The sequence below is a fragment of the Athene cunicularia genome (genome assembly GCF_003259725.1).
Source record: "Athene cunicularia isolate RWA chromosome 27 unlocalized genomic scaffold, athCun1 chr27_part1, whole genome shotgun sequence".
In the NCBI taxonomy this organism is placed as follows: Eukaryota; Metazoa; Chordata; class Aves; order Strigiformes; family Strigidae; genus Athene; species Athene cunicularia.
Genome location: NW_020799138.1, coordinates 4,641,016 through 4,658,868, shown reverse-complemented (window position 1 = coordinate 4,658,868; position 17,853 = coordinate 4,641,016). Strand labels below are relative to the sequence as shown.

At 43.6% G+C, this 17,853-nt stretch overlaps 1 protein-coding gene across 1 annotated transcript in view; it reads left to right on the top strand.

Moving 5' to 3' along the window:
- The window catches only part of MYO1D (myosin ID), a 160,929-nt gene that overhangs the window by 85,551 nt on the left and 57,525 nt on the right, over positions 1–17,853 (top strand). Inside the window, exons 18-21 of the mRNA XM_026864801.1 lie at positions 1,596–1,740; positions 2,335–2,439; positions 11,607–11,720; positions 17,542–17,696. Of these exons, the coding sequence (XP_026720602.1) occupies positions 1,596–1,740; positions 2,335–2,439; positions 11,607–11,720; positions 17,542–17,696 (519 nt within the window). The remainder of the gene's footprint in view (positions 1–1,595; positions 1,741–2,334; positions 2,440–11,606; positions 11,721–17,541; positions 17,697–17,853) is intronic.

The window sequence follows — 17,853 nt, the reverse complement described above, 5'->3', positions numbered from 1 at the left end:
TTCAAATACTTAGTCAGGATAGCCATTGTATTTCCTTTCTTTGCCCCTTTCTAGCCTTTCTGGTTGATTTTAGAAGAAAAGAGCAGCTCCTGTTAGATGAGGGGGAAGAGAAAAGGAATCTTCTTGACTTCCTCAAGACTTCTTATAGTAAGCCAGTATTTTTCTCAGTAGAATAAGCAATGTTCCACTATCCACCCATATTCTATATGCAGAAGACATATTTCATATCTTCATTACAATCTCCTAATATTTAAAAGCTAGTGACTTTTTTCCTCTGGTAAGTTGTAAGCAAAGTAGTTGCCTGCCTGGGCAACTGTGTGCTGGGCTGCACCCAGAGCAGGGTGGGCAGCAGAGCGAGGGGGGGATTCTCTGCTCTGTGAGACCCCCCTGCAGGGCTGGGTCCATCTCTGGGGGCACCAACAGCAGAAGGACACAGACCTGCTTGAGCGGGGCCAGAGGAGGCCACAAAGATGCTGGGCGGGCTGGAGCACCCCCTGTGAGGACAGGCTGGGAGTTGGGGGGTTCAGCTGGAGAAGAGAAGGCTCCGGGGAGACCTTAGAGCGGCCCCCCAGGGCTGAAAGGGGCTGCAGGAAAGAGCAGGGGGGACACGCTTGATCAGGGGTGTAGGGGGTAGGACAAGGGGTAACAGTTTTAAACTGACAGAGGGGAGATTTAGATGAGATGTAAGGCAGAAATTCTCCCCTGTGAGGGGGGTGAGGCCCTGGCACAGGCTGCCCAGAGAAGCTGTGGCTGCTCCCTCCCTGGCAGGGTTCAAGGCCAGGTTGGACGGGGCTTTGGGCAACCTGGGCTGGTGGAAGGTGGCCCTGCCCGGGGCAGGGGGTGGGACTGGATGGGCTTTAAGGTCCCTTCCAACCAAACCATTCTGTGATTCTGTGATTTCCAATTTGAAAAATTACAGCTTCTGAAAGTCTCTGAACAAGAGAAATGTTGGCTAGATGTGGCCTCTAGAGATCTTTAGTCCAGCCATCTGCTTGAACAGGGATTACCACCAGCATTAGATCAAGTCAGCCTTTTTTTCTTCCCCCAGCTGTCTCTTGAAAACCATCCACAGCCTGGCTGGGTAGAGAGTCCTGCTTTCAGAATAAGCTCAGTTATCATGACTACAAAATTTTAGTTGCTAAAAGACTTTTCATAGCATTAATCCTGGAGACCCAGTGTTGCTGCTGAGGGCTGCAGTGTGGTGTGGCGTAACGGATGGGCTACCTTGCCCTGTTTCATGTTACAGTTGGTTGGGTTTCAATTGTAGAGCCAAATTCAGCTATTAAAGAAAATAAAAGGATGTTGTAAATGAGCCAAAAAATGGGCTTGCAAAAACTTTACTGCAAACAGATGTGCCAGGAGTTGACTTCTGGGTATGGGATGGGGAGTACGCCAGCCAGATATGTTAGGAGTCAGAGATTATATGTGACTTTAAAATGAAAACTGACGTTTCCAGCTTTATGAATGCAATGGAAGGACTTCTTTTCCCCCTGACATTTATAGTCTAGAGGTGTCCTTGTTGCGTTGATCTGGCAGAAGTAGTCCTCATAGTGCACGGTACAGACTGTGGAACTGATTCAGGTGTTTTGCGGCAGGTGGAGAGCCGGTGAACTCATCCGGAGCGTCCCACCAGAAGTCCTACCTCAGCTGAGGGCCAAGGTTGCTGCCATGGAAGTGCTGAAGGGTCACAGAGCTGATATTGGCCTACAAAGAGCATGGGAGGGGAATTACATCGCACTGGTGAGTACGAGTGGTCGTTGCAGTGGCTGGGGCTTAGAATGTTAAAAGGGAGGACATTTGAAAAAGTGACTTGGTTTCTTGGGAGGGAGAAGTACTTTGAAATTTCTTCTGTAAATGTGTTTATATAGTTTCAGAGTCTTTGACTTTTACTACACTGGGAGTGATTTTTCTGAACACTAATCCTAGCTTGAGTATCACAAGCAACATTAAAAGATAGTGAGTAATGCCATCAGCTGGGTCTTCAAATGGCCAAAGCTAGGGAAGAATTTGATGTAAAACTAAAATTCTAGTTATAATGGGATGTTAAGAAATAGAATAAAATTAAAAGGAACAAAGAAATTCTCTCTAGGCAAGTTGCATTTCTTCCTTTTTACTCCATCCTTCCTTTAAGCATTTTGTTTTGTTAAGATTTTTTTTTTTTTTCAGAAAGCACATAAAGCTCCAGATGCTCTGCTGCTCTTTGACGAGGCAGAGGCTGGAGGAAACCTTTGGACGAGGTGGTGCGGCTGCAATCCTCTCTGGCCTGCCGTGATGTAATACAATTATTTTCTTCAGTAAACGAGAAGAGTTATGTGCCTGTCCTTGCTCTTTCAGAAACCAGATAACCCTCAGACCACGGGCTCTTTCATCCCTGTTGCCAATGAGCTGAAACGGAAAGACAAGTACATGAACGTTCTCTTCTCCTGTCACGTCCGCAAGGTAACTTGTGCGTGGTCTGCGGACACGTGGGCTGGGGGGAAACTTCTTGTGGCCAAGGTGAAATCTTGGGACGGCAAGGGCAAGGAGGTAATCCTGGAGATGCTTTAACAGAAGGCAGTTCAAAGCAGTCCTGTTTCAAGGAACACTATCAGTGATATTTTGGATGGGTATGTAACTCTGAGCCTCTTGCACCAAAGGGTGCTTGGGCTGAGTGGCTTCTGTGGCCTCTTCCTGTTGGAGGCACGAGAAAACTCACTGGATTCTGTCTAACTTGGGTCTGACTTTTTACACAGTAGAATGTTTTATTGGTTACATTAGTTGAAAGGTTTAAAAAACTAATTAGAATAGTTAGCATGATTTTTTGTGGGTAGTTTATAATGATCTAAATGATGCTGGTTTTAAATGTCTGTCAGAAGAGGATTATTTTGTATTTTAAAAAGCCAACAGACAAAACCAATTTCAGTGGCAGGCTGGGGCTGCCGATGTTCGAGTGTTTTAAGAACCTGTATATTCTTATTTTAAAAAATGTGCTATTGCAGTTGGTCCCCACTTGCCAGAAGTGGAGCATGAGCATGATTATTGTTTATGGTGCTGCAAATATTATATTTAACAGTAACAGCAAAATTCATTTTGAAGCATAAAATCGCACTTTGTAACAAAACTTCTTTGCTAGTGGTAGTGAATTATTCAACAGTGATTTGTGTATATAAAAATAGAAATCTCTTACTGCTTCCCAAACGAAAATATTTCAATGGAGTATTCTGTTGCTTTTAACATGTTCCCTTTAAAAATGTGGTTTGCTAGTTGAATGAGGAGTTTGAGTGAATATTGGTTTATATTGTTAGGGATAAAGAGGAATCAGGTGAGTCTGAATCCAAACCTCCCTTTACAACCTTGCAGTAGTTTGCCTGGAACCTCCATTAGGAACAATGAGATACAGGAGAATTTCCCTCTGGCTTTCTTCATTTTAGGGTGAAAACAAAATAATTCCTCTTGTAATTCATTTAATGAACTGGTTTCAAATTGTCGCTGTTTCTAGCTAAATTGGAATAATTGTAAGAATACTATATTCAGTTCTTAAGGATGTAATTATAGAAATTGTTGTTCTGAATGGGAATGGAATGACATTGAGGGGAGTTACTCAGGGGGTGTATAACATGTGTATCAGGTGTGGAAGTTTAATTTTGCTCACTGTTGCACAGCCTTTAAGTCCTTATGCTTGTCTCTGTTGCTCCTAATTCAGCTCTGAAGGACAATGCCCTGTGCAGGCGTAGGGGAACGCAGATTTCTGAAGCACAGATCCATGCCTTATCCTGGTCAGTAACTGCAAGCACAGAGCTCCTGCCTTTAGGCAAGTGTCTGAGCAGTTCCTTTTCGGTTATGGTGTATGAAGAAACCCTTGAGCATACAAACAGGCCTTGTTTCTGTGCATCCTCTTACTGTGTTTACATGCTAGAAAAATCCTTTTCCTGCTGGAGTTTGTAGCATTGGTGTCCCAGCACTTCAATAATAAAAGCAGGCTGGGTATGGAATGGATGTTCCCTGTCATAAATTGGATTTCTTCCTGAGCGTCAAAGGTGACTTCCGGTGCTTTCAGAGGTGAAGAAAGCTTTGGCTTACCAGGGGTGCTTAAAAAAAGCAGCTCAGCTGAAATCAAGAAATACTGCAGAGACCGTGAGGTTATAGACTTGCAGTCTTGTGGTTTTTAAATTATCTTGTAACTTTTTTGATCTTTGTAAAGGTTAAATTGTTGGTCGCTTTCTTCTATCGGAGAGGTCAGGCTTAATGCTCCGCTTGGCTGCCCGGTTAGGGATGCCTTTGCCTTGGCTTCTGAAATCACCAGTGAGGAAGCACAGGCAGGAGCACGGCAGCAGAGTCTGTACCCGCAGAGGCTGCGGGGCTAAGGTGGGACAAGCTGACCTGCAGCCACCAGCAGAGAAATGGGCACAGAGCTGTGGTGATGGGTCAGCTGGAATGGGGGAATAGCTGCTCATCCACAGCCCGGCTGTGCCTGAGTCTCTGAGGGTATTGATACTTCTTCTGGTCTTCATTCATAAGGATCTGTGTTAGGAAAACATATAGCTACATTTAGTGAAAATGCAGCAGCTCCTTTAGGAAAATGATGGTCTGAAAGAAACAAATAGGAGCACCTCTCCTCCAACACATGGATAAAATCATTTCAGCATTGCTGTAGGATCTTTAATGATGTGTGTAAGCCTGGTGATTTCAGTACATCTCCATGTTTAAACTCAAAAACAAGTGACCCCTTTCAAATCCATGCTTGGATGTAATCTCTTTTGGAGTAAACCATTTGCCTTCCCTCTTGTATGGACAAGAAATGTCCAGGCAAGCCTGAAGTGCACAAAGGAGAGAAGACAAACACTCCTGAACTTTGAAAGCTAACAAGGCAAAGATTTGACATTTCAAGATTTACCGTTTCACTTTCCAACCAATGCACTTCTTTAGGTAATCTATTATGCCTCAAATTTGAACATCGGATTTGCAGATCAAGCAGCAGTGAAAACTCTTGTAGAGCCTGTGAGCGACTCTGTGCTTTGACTACAAGAACAGTCTTTACCCTGAAAACAACATTAGCCTTCTTTTACTCTTTACACAAAATAGTTTATACCCTAAACTGTCTTTTTAAAAAGAAAGGTGTTTTTCTTGTCAAAAATACAAGCTGTAGTATTCTGCCTATAACAGCAGTCTGAGGATCAGCTTTCAGTGCTATGGGGCAGAGGGAATTTCTTCTAATTGCTGCATTCTTCCCTTTTTAAAAAAATGTTTGTTCTTTTCTTTTAGCCTTATCCTTCTTTAACTTCCTCATTTTATACCAAATGTTACTTGCACGAGTGTGGCAGTTGGTATTAGTACATGAAGGCTGTCTTGGTGGTCAGAGCATTTGAAAGGGAGTGCCTTTCACTGCAGGAAAGTTTGTCAAATTTCTTGTGCTAAACATGGTTTGTTCTAGTTTTGCAAACTGCTGTTTGCTTCTCAGCTGAAATTTGGTTCACATGAAGCTTTAGCAAGGGACCAAAGAGTGAGTTATAGAAATGAAAATGTAATTAATTATCGGGTGATTTCATTGCTTCCCTTAAATAATACTCCTTTAAAAAGCATCAGTCCACAGAATAGGGTTGCTCAAGTTCATTTGTAGTGTATTTTCACGATTTGGGTTATTTAAGGATTCTTGAGCAAAAAATGTGCTGTTACTGCTGGTCCCTTGGGCAGGCAGGAAGGTGTTAGTGGTAACGAGAGAGCACTGTAGTGAGTTGAGGTGAATGTTTTATTTCTGGAGCAGCATCAGACTTCCTTTGCGGCTTTCAGTAGGGTACCGAATCATCACGCCATGTGTGAAGTAGTTCTTGACTGTCAGCAGCAATGTTTGGGGGCTGCTTCTTAAAATTTTCAGATAATTGCAGTCTAATACACTTCTTTCCTTGGAAAGAAAAGAAATTAAAAGGATAAGTACTGGGCAACTGCATAGACACAAGTTAAGCCTCGACTTCATGTATTTAAAAATATTTATTCATAGAAGATGTCTTATGACCTGTAAGATATTTGCTAACCATTAAACTCTTTAAGTCAGAATTTTTAGCTAATGATTGACGTTGTTCTGGTGAAGTAATACCAACTCTCACCAGCCAGGGAACTGCTCTTGAAGTATTGATAAATGCTGGTAAAGTTTTCTTTAGCTTGAGTGCGTGGGGTCTTAATTTCAACAGCTTGAGATGAATAATAACGGGTGAATCTGTTTGGACCAAAGCTTTTATAGCTCTTTTTATAGAAGGTCTGTGAAGAGACTTTGAAGTCTCGCTGATGGGAGGTGCATGTGTTTGCTTTCTCGCAGTAGGTATAGGTAGAAGCAGGTCATTTCTGCCTATGGAAAAATACATCTTTTCTGAGCATCAAACTCTTAATTTTTCAAAGGAAATTTTAAAGTGTTTTTGCCTTAGGAAACCAAATGCATATTTCATGCATACCACCAGATTTTGTTGTATCACCTTGGAAACAACAGTTTCTTTTTGGTTTGAGGTTGGGTTTGGTTGTTTTGGGGGTTTTTTTTTTAGAATAAGTCCTTTCTTCCTACTTTCTCCCTTGTCATTTGTGGCACCAAGGTCCCTTGAGGACCATCTCTTCTAAAGCCTGAGCCCTGTGGTGTTTAGAGGCCCCTGGCAGAGACCTGAAAAGCTCATTTGGAGGTTTTTCTGCTATAGGCTAGACCTTCATTTTTCCCCATAAGGTAGTCAAGAAGCTAAATTAGGACTGATTCACTTTGGATCAACTAAGATATAAATAAAAAATGCCCAGAAGGTGCAGAGAACACAATGCTAGGAAGGGTTGTTCTCCATGAGGATATAAGTTGTATCTGAGAACATAAGGCCTGTCTTTACTCCTACAAAATCAAAAGAATAGTAACATTTGCAATGTGCAGGCATTTGTCTGGATCTCTTCAGTGCATGCTTCCCAATGTGACAGTTTAATTCTAAAACCACAGCGTGTATTATTTACATAAATGTACCATAGGTGCATGAGACACCTGAAGCAAAGCGGCTGCTTGGAAAGAGCTGAACAGGACACGAGTTGTAGAGCAACAAGAATTTGCTTCTCAGGTGAGAGAAGCTGCTGGACTTCCCCTTTGGTTCATCTCTTTAGCTGTTTATCTGAATTTATTGTTCAGTGTGAACACTAAAACCGGTGGGTAACCATGAGAAAGAAGGCGAGTTTCAAATATGCTTGCAGAACTAGAGTGTTCCTTCACCTTGCGAGGGCTGGGCGTGCTTCCCATCCCTGCTCTCTGGGCAGGAGCTGAGGACCTTCTGCAGTGGGGTGCCTCTGGTGGCCCAGCTCAGAGAGCTCTGCTCCCTTTGTCACCCTGGGCACTGACCACAGGCTCCCATTATGATGGGAGATGGGAGCAACAAGCAGGATCATGGCAGTGAAGAGGTGGTGGGGTCAGACTCTTTGAAAAAAAATTTCACATAAATCAGAAGGACGTGATTGGGGACCGTGGCCGCCCAGCGTCAGATCTGAGGTCTGTGGGGCAGATCACAGCCAAGCAGGCTGGAGAAGCTTTGCCCTCAACTCGCAAGACGTGGAGCGTGGTGTGCTGTAAGCTGCACAGCCAAATTATGGTTTGAGGAGCCTGTGCTACTCTGCTCGAACAACTCAGTGTGTAGCACCAGACACTCCTAACCTACTTTTTTGGGGCCATTCAGTGTTTCATAGCCTTTATTTTTTTTTCTCCCATTCATCTGCTTCCTAAAATAATCCCAGTTATTCAGCATCTCTTCCTGGGAGATTTTCCAGGCCCTCAATCACATTCTTTACCTTCTCTGAACCATTAGAGCCTCCTTCACGTTCACCATTGCTGTGCTTTACACACTATTCCGAGTGAGACCATGGCACCCAGGACGTTATTCCCCATGCTAGTCCTTACCACATGCTAATGCCTTGCTTGTTTTCAGCTGCCTTGCGTGTTTGTGCCAAGATCTATCCAAAGCTGTCTAAAATCATCTTCAGTTACTTTTTCTGAGTTGATGCTGTTAATTTAAAGCTGTCATATAGCTCTCCAAGTAGCATTTTTTGCCTTTATCTGCTCTGAACTTTGTCACTCTGCTGCCTATTGACTGAGAATATTTAAGTTCTCCAGTTGTCTCCTGACTTCACCTAGGAAAATCCTATTTATGTTCATCTGCCTCATCACATCTCACCCTTGTCTACCCTTCTCAATTGATTAATAAATGTCTCTGTGACTGTGATACACTGATGACTTCAGCTTTGCCTTAGTGAAAAATAATTTCTACTTTGTGTCCTATTTTCTCACTTACTTTTGACAAAAGTTTGCATCTTACTTTGTGACCTGGCCTCTTGGGGTATCTGAAAGTCTAGATGACATCAGATGTTCTCCTTTGGTGTAGCATTTCCTGGACAAATTAATTGCAGTGTTAGCTAGATGCATGTTTCCTCTGTGAAAACCCCGCTTGCTGGAGCCTGACGTTACCAGCAGCCTAGGAAGAACATTTGTGATGAGTTGCAGTGGGATGGGGGGAATTGAAATGATCTGTGTTTAGAAAGGAGATAGGAACAGAGGCATGATCCCAGGGTATAAAACACTTCTCTGGAGAGATTATAATTTTGTTTCGTGCCGTAACATGATCCTCCCACTTCTGGTTTTGTAAACAATCACACTAATTCCATAAGGCGTGGAATGTCATTCATTAGCTTCAGTCTTCCTGGATCTTTCCCAGATCAGATGCTGTTGTAAAGGTACAACATTTAGTATCTTGTATCCTTTGATTGAGTACATTTTTAATAAACAGCTGCATATTTTTACAGTAATTTTCCAGAGGTGCTTATATGGCATTTGACAGCAGTTTTGGTGATTTAATTTGTCTGGTACCAGAAGGATGCTGTTTCTGGAGACATGATTGGTGGCCAAAAATAGACATGAATTCAGAACATCAGAATACCTGGAATTAAGATAAATTATGTAATATATGACCACTGTATACAGCTTGCTGCTGGGCCGTGTCATTCCTTTGCATCATTAGCTGGTACTTAAATAATCTGTTCTTCTATTGTTCTTCCCACAAGGTAACTGGGTGTATGAACTGCAGCAAAATACTGGGATGTGGGGCTCTGCACTTGGCTGTTTTCAACAGTACTTGCTGGGGAGTTCACATGTTGCTGTCTTCCAAGAGTTAACTTTTCCCTTATCAGAACTGTTATGTAAAATTGCTATTTAAAAAAAAAAAAAGTTTTAGATTTGATCCACACATAAGTACTCTACAAGATGGAATTTATTTTCCCCATACACTGAGTGCCTGGTTACACAAGCAGTATCCCAGGTGGGAAGTATTTTGAGTTCAAATTAGAGTGAACCAACTTCTTGAGTATGCCTAAAATTATTCTGTGAGGGTTGGGATGTATATACACAGATAATCTCTGCTGCTGTTGACTGCCAGTGAGATTACAGGTGATAATATAGTGGTTTGCCTCAGCAGGCAACTAATGGTTCTTCACTGAATTATAGCCTGTATTTATAATTGGTCTTAAATTTACAACTGTAGAGCCCAGTAGCAACATTAAGATACTAAGATATTAATTTTTCCCAGTGGCAACACTAAGCTGTCTTTGCTGAACTATTAGAAACTGTCAGAATATCTCAGATACTGTGAAGTCTGTTTTCTTGGTAGCATATGGGCTTATGAAATCACAGAATGATTTAGGTGGGAGAGGGGACCTCTGGAGGTCTGGGGTCCAACCTCCTGCTCTGAGCCGGGCTAACTTCAGAGTTAAATGAGGTTGCTGAGGCTCTCAGCTGAGTTTTGAAAATCCCAGAGGATGAAGGTTACATGGCCTCTCTGAGCCCTGTCCCAGGGCTACCACCCTCCTGGGGAGAATTTTTTCCCCTATTGGATTTTCTACTGTTGCTGCATCTTCTGCCTGTTGCCTCTTGTCCTTGTGCTTCTCCAAGAAGCCTAGGTCCATCTCCTCCATACCCTAACGTTGTCAGAGGATACAGTCATTTGAAGATTAAAACACCTTTGCCTCTTTTTGGAAGCCAGTATTAAAGTTGTTTGAAGTGCACTGTGATTTTCTTAGTAGTAAGTTCGTTGTGGGAGTGGTTTGGGGGTCAGGAGACCAGAGTCTGGATTCAAAATAACCTGCGAATGGTACAAGCGTTTCACAAAAACCAAATCAACTAAAAATCTCCCTTCGTGTCAGTTAAGCTTAGAGGTGCACAGGTGCCTGTGGGTGCTTTCTTGTTTGGTTGAATTTTGCTGGATGCTGTAGCTCTGCCCTCTGTGTTCCCAGAGTATCCCTGGACAGCATAGATGGGCAGTGAGCTCCTGTTGAAATAATTTCTTTTGAGGAGCTTGAGCTCACTGGTGATCCCTAGACATCTTTGCCTCATGTGCTTAACAGAACACAAAGTCAAGTTAAAATATGGGTTGAGCCATGTCCACCTCTATAAAAAAAAATCTGCTGTACTCGCAATACGGGTCTGGGACAGCTGAACTGATCTCATAGCTTGCTGCTGCTGAACAGAGCTGTCCTCTTTTCTTCCCCTGTTTATCACTACCCAGAGCCTCACCCTCTTTCCCTTGCAATGGCTCTGATGCTCGTTGTACCCTTCTCTCTGTATGTTCACACTAAGGGCAGATTTTTGTCAAGTTGGTGAATTGATGTGGTTGAGGAGCATCAGAGCTGGCGCAGGGTATGGGCCCAGGACCTCCTGGAAGAGGCAACAGGACGCTGTTCTCAGTGGCAGTGAGCCTTTAGACGAGACTGGTTGTGCTCTCACTCTGCCTCTCTTGCTTAGGAAGGGAGAGGCTTGTGTTCAATACCCCTAGCAGCCTGAGGGCATTTGGGTCTTCTGCTTGCCAAGAAATAACCTTGCTTTCCTCCCACCAGCTGGTTGCCTGGGTCCCTCCATACAGGCTTGGCTCTCCCAGACTTCTGGCCCCTTCAGTCTCTTTCCTTCTTGCAGAATGGCACAACTTCAGCAAAACCGGTGGAGCGTGCCTGTACTCAGCTCACACATCCACTAGTGGGCAGGGGAAGGGTGGTCGTCCAGGTTTCCCACTTCTTGGGTGAGTGGTTTACCTACGTCCAAGGCACAGACCTTTTAAACGAGGGAGATGGGTCCTGCTCAAAGTTAGGATGGTCCAAAGCTTCTGCTTTCAAATGCCTCAGGTCTGGACTCTCACAGACCCTTGTGGCACCCTGTTTAGCTCCGTGGGGCACATGCTCTGCATCATGCTTTTGGGATGACAAAGGCACATATATAAGGTAGGAACAGGAGCCTCCTGCCTTGGGCTTGGTTTCTGCCAGCAGACAGGGGTGCAGGTTAAGTCTTGCTGGGGAAAGCATCTGTCCTTCATTTCATTGAGGCCAGGGACTTTTCCAGCTCACCCCAGCCCTGCTAGATAACTCTGAGGATGTTGCTTCTCCAAGGCTCTGCTTTTCTATATTTGTCAAATGGAATTACAGGGTCCATCTTCCCTTTTCGTTGTTTCAGGATCTGTGGAAAAAATCTGTTTAAGAGCTGTGTGAGTTTTGTGTATTTTCTGTGTGAGTTTTGCGTATTTACTGCTGCAGAGTTTTATTCTGCATGTTCTTGCAGTGATTATTGGGACTGAAAATTTGCTTCTTTACAGGTCAATCGCTTTAATAAGGTGGAGGACAGAGCTATCTTCATTACTGATCGGCACCTTTATAAGATGGACCCTATGAAGCAGTACAAAGTGATGAAGACCATCCCCCTCTATAATGTAAGTACAAGAAGTGGGGAATTTCATCTCTGACTCTTAGTCATGGGTGGTGCATCTACTGTTTAGTTCCATTTTCACATCCATAAAATGGAAAGACCTTGGTTTACAATTTTTAATATATTTAATGTCTTTAAAACAGTTACTACAGCACTGATGCATCATGTTAGCTTTTAATTTCAGTGCGTAAAATAAAAGCTAAAACCCAAACTGCTTATCACACTCTCTTCTGCTCATTCTTCTATTTTGTTTTTTATCTTCTGTGTGCCGCAAGATCCTGCCCCCATAAGGGGGTTAGCATTTCACAGCAGCTTATGACACAATTTCTGTGTCTCTGGGGGTTTGTTTGATCCTTCATGTCGTGTTTGAAATTTTTTCTTAATATTTGTTCATGTTTAATGTAAATCTTATCAAAGCTAAATTCAGAATTATAGTGAGGTATCTGGCCTTCGGGGTAGCAGAGTTTAGCTGCCAGTGACAAAGCAGCAGATTATCACTGGTATGAAGGGGGATGGGGGAAAACCTCATCGTAGCTCTTCAGGATCCTGGAGTGTGGATTCAACTGCTTGTTTGTTTTCCTCAGCCTGAGGTAACACTACTACAGTTATCTTAAACCTACAGAACCTGGCTGGGTTGTTTGGCAATGCCATACACAAATTTGTTGGGACATTTGCATTTGCAGAAATAATAAATCTGGCATCTGCATATTGCTGAAAGAGCAGAGTTGAGGTTAGGGTAACAGTAAAATCTAATCTGCAGATGTGGAGTGAATGATTAGCTCAGACTGCATCCGTAATGTTAACTTTATAGGTCCTCTTCTAACCTCCTCGCTGGTCACCCAGCGTGTGTGGGTGGAGTGACGTGCTTGTACCCTCGCAGGAGCATCCTCTGTAGTGCAGCGGTGTCTGCGTGGCAGTGCCTCTTGTTTTGAAAAGACATTACTGCCAGGGAGTTAGCAGCTGCAGGTCATTTTCCTTGGTTGATGTTCCATTCTACTGACATTATCTCTTAATTGTGCAAAATGAAATTGTCAGCAGATTACGCTGCTAAATGGCTGACTCTTGTTTGTGCAAACCAACTTGTTCAAATACATGAAGACTCTAAGCAGAGTGTTTTTCCTAGATGGGCATGTTTTTTGCAAAGTGTCAAGGTGAGCTCAGGTGGACGAGGTGGAATTTTGTCCATTACAATTTCTCACTATTAGTTCGCTATGTTTGTACCTTATACAAAATGGCTAGGCCACTGCAATTCACTTACTATGTTAGTAAGTACAGGTAAATCTGTATTTATCGCTGCTTTAGAAAAATGGCCGCTTTACCTATGTGTGTGATGGGTCTAAAGGTGGAGCTTGTACATTTACATAACAGCACAAGACTGTCATTGTGGGTAGTCTGAATGTTTTCCTCTGAAACTCTTAAGCCTTGAGCGATGGGCCCGTGGAAACCTCATGGAGCTCAACAAGGCCAAGGGCAAGGTCCTGCCCATGGGTCGGGGCAATCCCAAACACAAATCCAGGCTGGGTGGGGAGTGGAATGAGAGCAGCCCCAAGGAGAAGGACTTTGGGGTGTTGGTGGATGGAAAACTGACTGTGAGACACCAACGTGTGCTCCCAGCCCAGAAAGCCAACAGTGTGATGGGCTGCCCCCAGAGCAGGGTGGGCAGCAGGGCTGGGGGGGGATTCTCCCCTCTGCTCCGCTCTGTGAGACCCCCCTTCAGTGCTGGGTCCAGCTCTGGGGGCACCAACAGCAGAAGGACACGGACCTGCTCAAGCGGGGCCAGAGGAGGCCACAAAGATGCTGGGGGGCTGGAGCACCCCCTGTGAGGACAGGCTGAGAGTTGGGGGGTTCAGCTGGAGAAGAGAAGGCTCCGGGGAGACCTTAGAGCGGCCTCCCAGGGCTGAAAGGGGCTGCAGGAAAGTGGGGAGGGACTCTTTGTTGGGGGGTGTAGGGATAGGACAAGGGTTGATGGGTTTAAACTGACAGAGGGGAGTTTTAGATGAGATGTAAGGCAGAAATTCTTCCCTGTGAGGGGGGTGAGGCCCTGGCACAGGCTGCCCAGAGAAGCTGTGGCTGCCCCCTCCCTGGCAGGGTTCAAGGCCAGGTTGGACGGGGCTTTGGGCAACCTGGGCTGGGGGAAGGTGTCCCTGCCCAGGGCAGAGGGTGGGACCGGATGGGCTTTAAGATCCCTTCCAACCCAAATAATTCTGTGATTTTTATGATTAATGCATTTAAAGAATGTGAGCGAGTTGGATACAATTTGTAGGTTGCCTATAGGATATCTGTTAGTTAGAAACGTTGGTAGTTAATGTTTTGTTCACAGAACGCGGATGTCTGAAATAGAGTTTCCATTCCCTCAGAGTGCTGTAGTGCACTGTATGTTGGCTGTCTGCTTTGCATTTCTTCTGGCACCAGAACGGTTAATGGTCTGTGCATATCAGTCTCTTACTCTTAGAATACTTAAATTTCCGTAGGTATAAATCGGGTTTATTCGTACATCTGCAATATTCCCTTTAGCCACCAAGGCTTCTTGAACTGGGCAATGGCAAAGGGGTCCTGGCACACTTTGAACAGGCGGGATGAGTCCAAAAGACCCTTCACTGACTCACACAGGTGCCAGAATAATATTTCAAAGTGGAAATTTGATGAAGGCTATCTTTGGTAAGTGTTGTGGTGATAAATTTCTGCTCTGTTGGCCACAGCCTCTCCTTTTCCCTGCTTCTCCTGCACCGTGGTTCTGGGGAACAGTAGAAAATCTGCACGTACACATGGGGATTGCATCATGTGCTGGGGCGTGCTCACTGATCCTCCTGATTTACTGCTGACCCCTCTGTGCCTCAGGAAGAGGGGAGAGGAGGAGACTTTGGAAATGTATTTGGTTCATATATACCACATGAAATATTTGTATTTCTTTTGCCAGGATTTCATAAATTGAACTCCTGCTAATGGTTAATGCTGTGATGCAGTTGGTTTTTTCCTTCTGTAGTTTTGTTTTATATTTTTACTAAATTATCTGCATATGTGTTGTCTTTCACCTCTTGAGCTAGCTGCCTTTCATCTCTCTCTCATTCTTCTGCATGTACGATCCCTTTTTGTGTGGAAACCCTTTTACTGTGTACAGGGAGGCGGTGTAAGTAGACAGTCAGTGATACAGAGCTTCCTTCCCTTTCAGGGAAAGAACGTTTGTTTGAACTCATAGGAAGATTTTTGAGAAGCAAATGGATAATGCTTACACCAGTCTTGATGTGTACTGGTGTATCAAATATGTCCTGCTAGAAGGATGGGTGGTCGCTGGGGAAGATGGATTGCCCTTCCGATACGTAAAGGTGAACCCAGCTGAAACTCCGCTGCCTGTCAGCTGTACTGCTGGCTGCCAGCAGTTCCAAAGCACCCTATCAACATGGCGACATCCTCAGGGATGGTGTTTCCATGGAAATATCGTTGGAGACAGTCAGCTGATGTCTGTTATGACCATAAACTTGTTTTCGGCTGGAGAAATGACACTACAGTTCCCCATCCCTTTTAACTATGTTTACATGTAAATGGTTTAAGTACAGCCCATAATGTGTGCCTGCTCGGGTCCCAGGCTCTACAATCTGTTATTTTGTGTTCTGTGTGAGGAATCTGTAATTTTGTACAAACGATGACAAAGCAATAACTTTCCTTTCAACCCTGACTATTTCGCTGGATTGAGATGCTACTTGGGGGGATTTTCTGTGTGCAAGCATTCTGGCAGTTGCCTCAGAAGTACGGATATACAAGTATCTTTTTGTTCTTACCTGGAGAGAAAATAAACAGATAATGTCAGAAAGCAATTAAAAGGCGACTGAGCAGCAGAAAGGATCTTGCAACTAGCTTTCCCAGTAGTGGTGAATACAATAAAGGATGTTCTGTAGATGTTGAGAATTTTTTCCTCATCTTCAAGCGAAGCTAATAGTAGTGTTTGTAAACACTGAGATAAGCACCTTCTCTGAAATGATTTCTTTTGTGCTATATTTATTTGTTCAGATAGTCTGACGGGGAGGGGTGAAATAGGAAAATTTTGAAGGGCTCTTGGACCTTTAACACAGTTCTGTTGAATAATTAATGTTTAAATAGGCTTTTCAAATCCAAAGATTTCAACTTGTTCATCTTTCACACTCTGTGCACATTTAAAACCTTGATGGCAGTAGTCCCTGTGGTGCTATTGTGCTCACAGGATGTTATTTAAGCATGCAAATTAATTTTAAGGGACACTGTAAACCCAGGCAGCTGTTAATGTCTGTGCATGAAGTGTAGCTTGTTTTAAAAGCATTTCATAACCTCAAAATAGCGTGAGCGGTAGAGAATAAACTCCACCTGTGTTGGGTAGATTATGCAACTGGTAGCCAGAGGTCTCTGCTCAGTGTTTAAAATATCAACAGTTACTGTAGTTCAGACAGACTCTTCTATTGTGATAATAAGCCAACAAAATATGAGTGATTCTAAACTTGTGTAGTGTTTCATCCAGAAAATAGGGCATACACCGCCCTGCTGCGTGTTGGTTGTGGCGTGCTTTTCTGGGACGATGCTGCTGTCTGGTATGTGTTAGACATCCAGAGCTGAAACAGGTTTCTTGGAAATAATACGTTGTGACTGCTAAACCAAACATATGGATCCAGACTGTTTCTGAATGTGATTCATGCTTCGGAAAGGAGTGAGTAGTCTCCAGCTTGATTTGTGCTAATATCCTTCCCGACACTGGCAGTGGGGTTGCGTAGAAGGGTTTTTTCTTTAAGAAGGGAATCATGAGACTTTCATTTCCACAAAATGCTATAGCGGTGCCTCTCACTTTTAGGAGAATGCAAACCTCTGGATCACTCAAAGGAGTCATGTAGTCCTTTGTGGACAGGGAAGTTCTGCTGTATTCTCTCTATATACTTGGTATTCTTTTGCCTTTCTCTCTCTCTTTTTTTTTTTTTTTTTACTTTTAACACATGTTTTTTAGGTGTGCTTGCCTCTTGATGTTCCTTTTGCCATCCTTATACTTTATTTCCTTAGTGTAGATTAATTTTTTGCTTTTTTAATATTCATCTGAATAGCCTGTGTATCCAGATTGCAACTCCTAAAAATTTCCTGCTTTTACTGTGTGAGATGATGAAAACAAAAGTTACTTAACAGGAAAAAAAAAAAATCAAAAAGCCCAAACCAAAACCCCACGTTTCTTTATTTTGTCAGAACAGCAAGACCTTAATCCATACCTGAACAATGGAATCATTACAGCTTTGTGGGGTTGCAAATACTCTTCATCAAGTTGTTTAGGTTTTCAGTAAGCTTCATTCTTCCGTTACCTGCCTATCATTGCATTCCCAGCACTGCATATGGGAATTTGAAGATGGTTATTGGCCAGACTCATAATTATTGTTGGTTTCCTTTGAAAAGGAAAAAAAAAAAAAGAAAAAAGGCAGGCTTGCGTGGTGTCATCCAGTGTGAGATTTTGGGGAAAGCAAGCTTCAGCTGTTAGAAATCCTCCTGGTGCACTCTTTGGTGGGTGGCCCATGGTGCTGGATAGGCAGAAGGACTGTGCCGTTTCTGGCAAGAGTTGCTCAGAATGATCCCAGTCTAGACAGTAACATTTCCTCGCACCTTTGAGACTGTTGACTTCCAAAAAACCACTGTTGTTCCATCTTGACTTTTTCAGCTTGTGGGAGGAGTACTGAGGACCTGCCTGCACACTGCCGTTCCCCTGAGCTCTCTGGCAGAGGTAGAAGTTGAGAGTGAGCGTGACACCCTAGGGAGGAAAGAACTGGCCTGGAGAGTAGCAAAGATTTATCAACATATGTAACATTGTTCTTGCTTTCTCTTCACAGTTGATAGGATTGAGTGTCTCCAATGGAAAGGACCAGCTCGTGGTCTTCCACACGAAAGACAACAAGGATCTCATTGTCTGTCTCTTCAGCAAAGAGCCCTCTAATGACAGCAGGATTGGAGAGCTGGTGGGAGTCCTGGCAAGCCACTTCAAGAGGTCAGTGCTGGGGATGGATTTTGTTGAAAACTCCGTCTAGCGTGCCAAATCAGAAACTTCCCCTGAAGTAATTTTTGATGCCAGTCTTGAGCTTTATCTGTGTTACTTCACTGTATCACTGGGATACCAGAGCAACACTTTCTCCTTGCATTTTTGG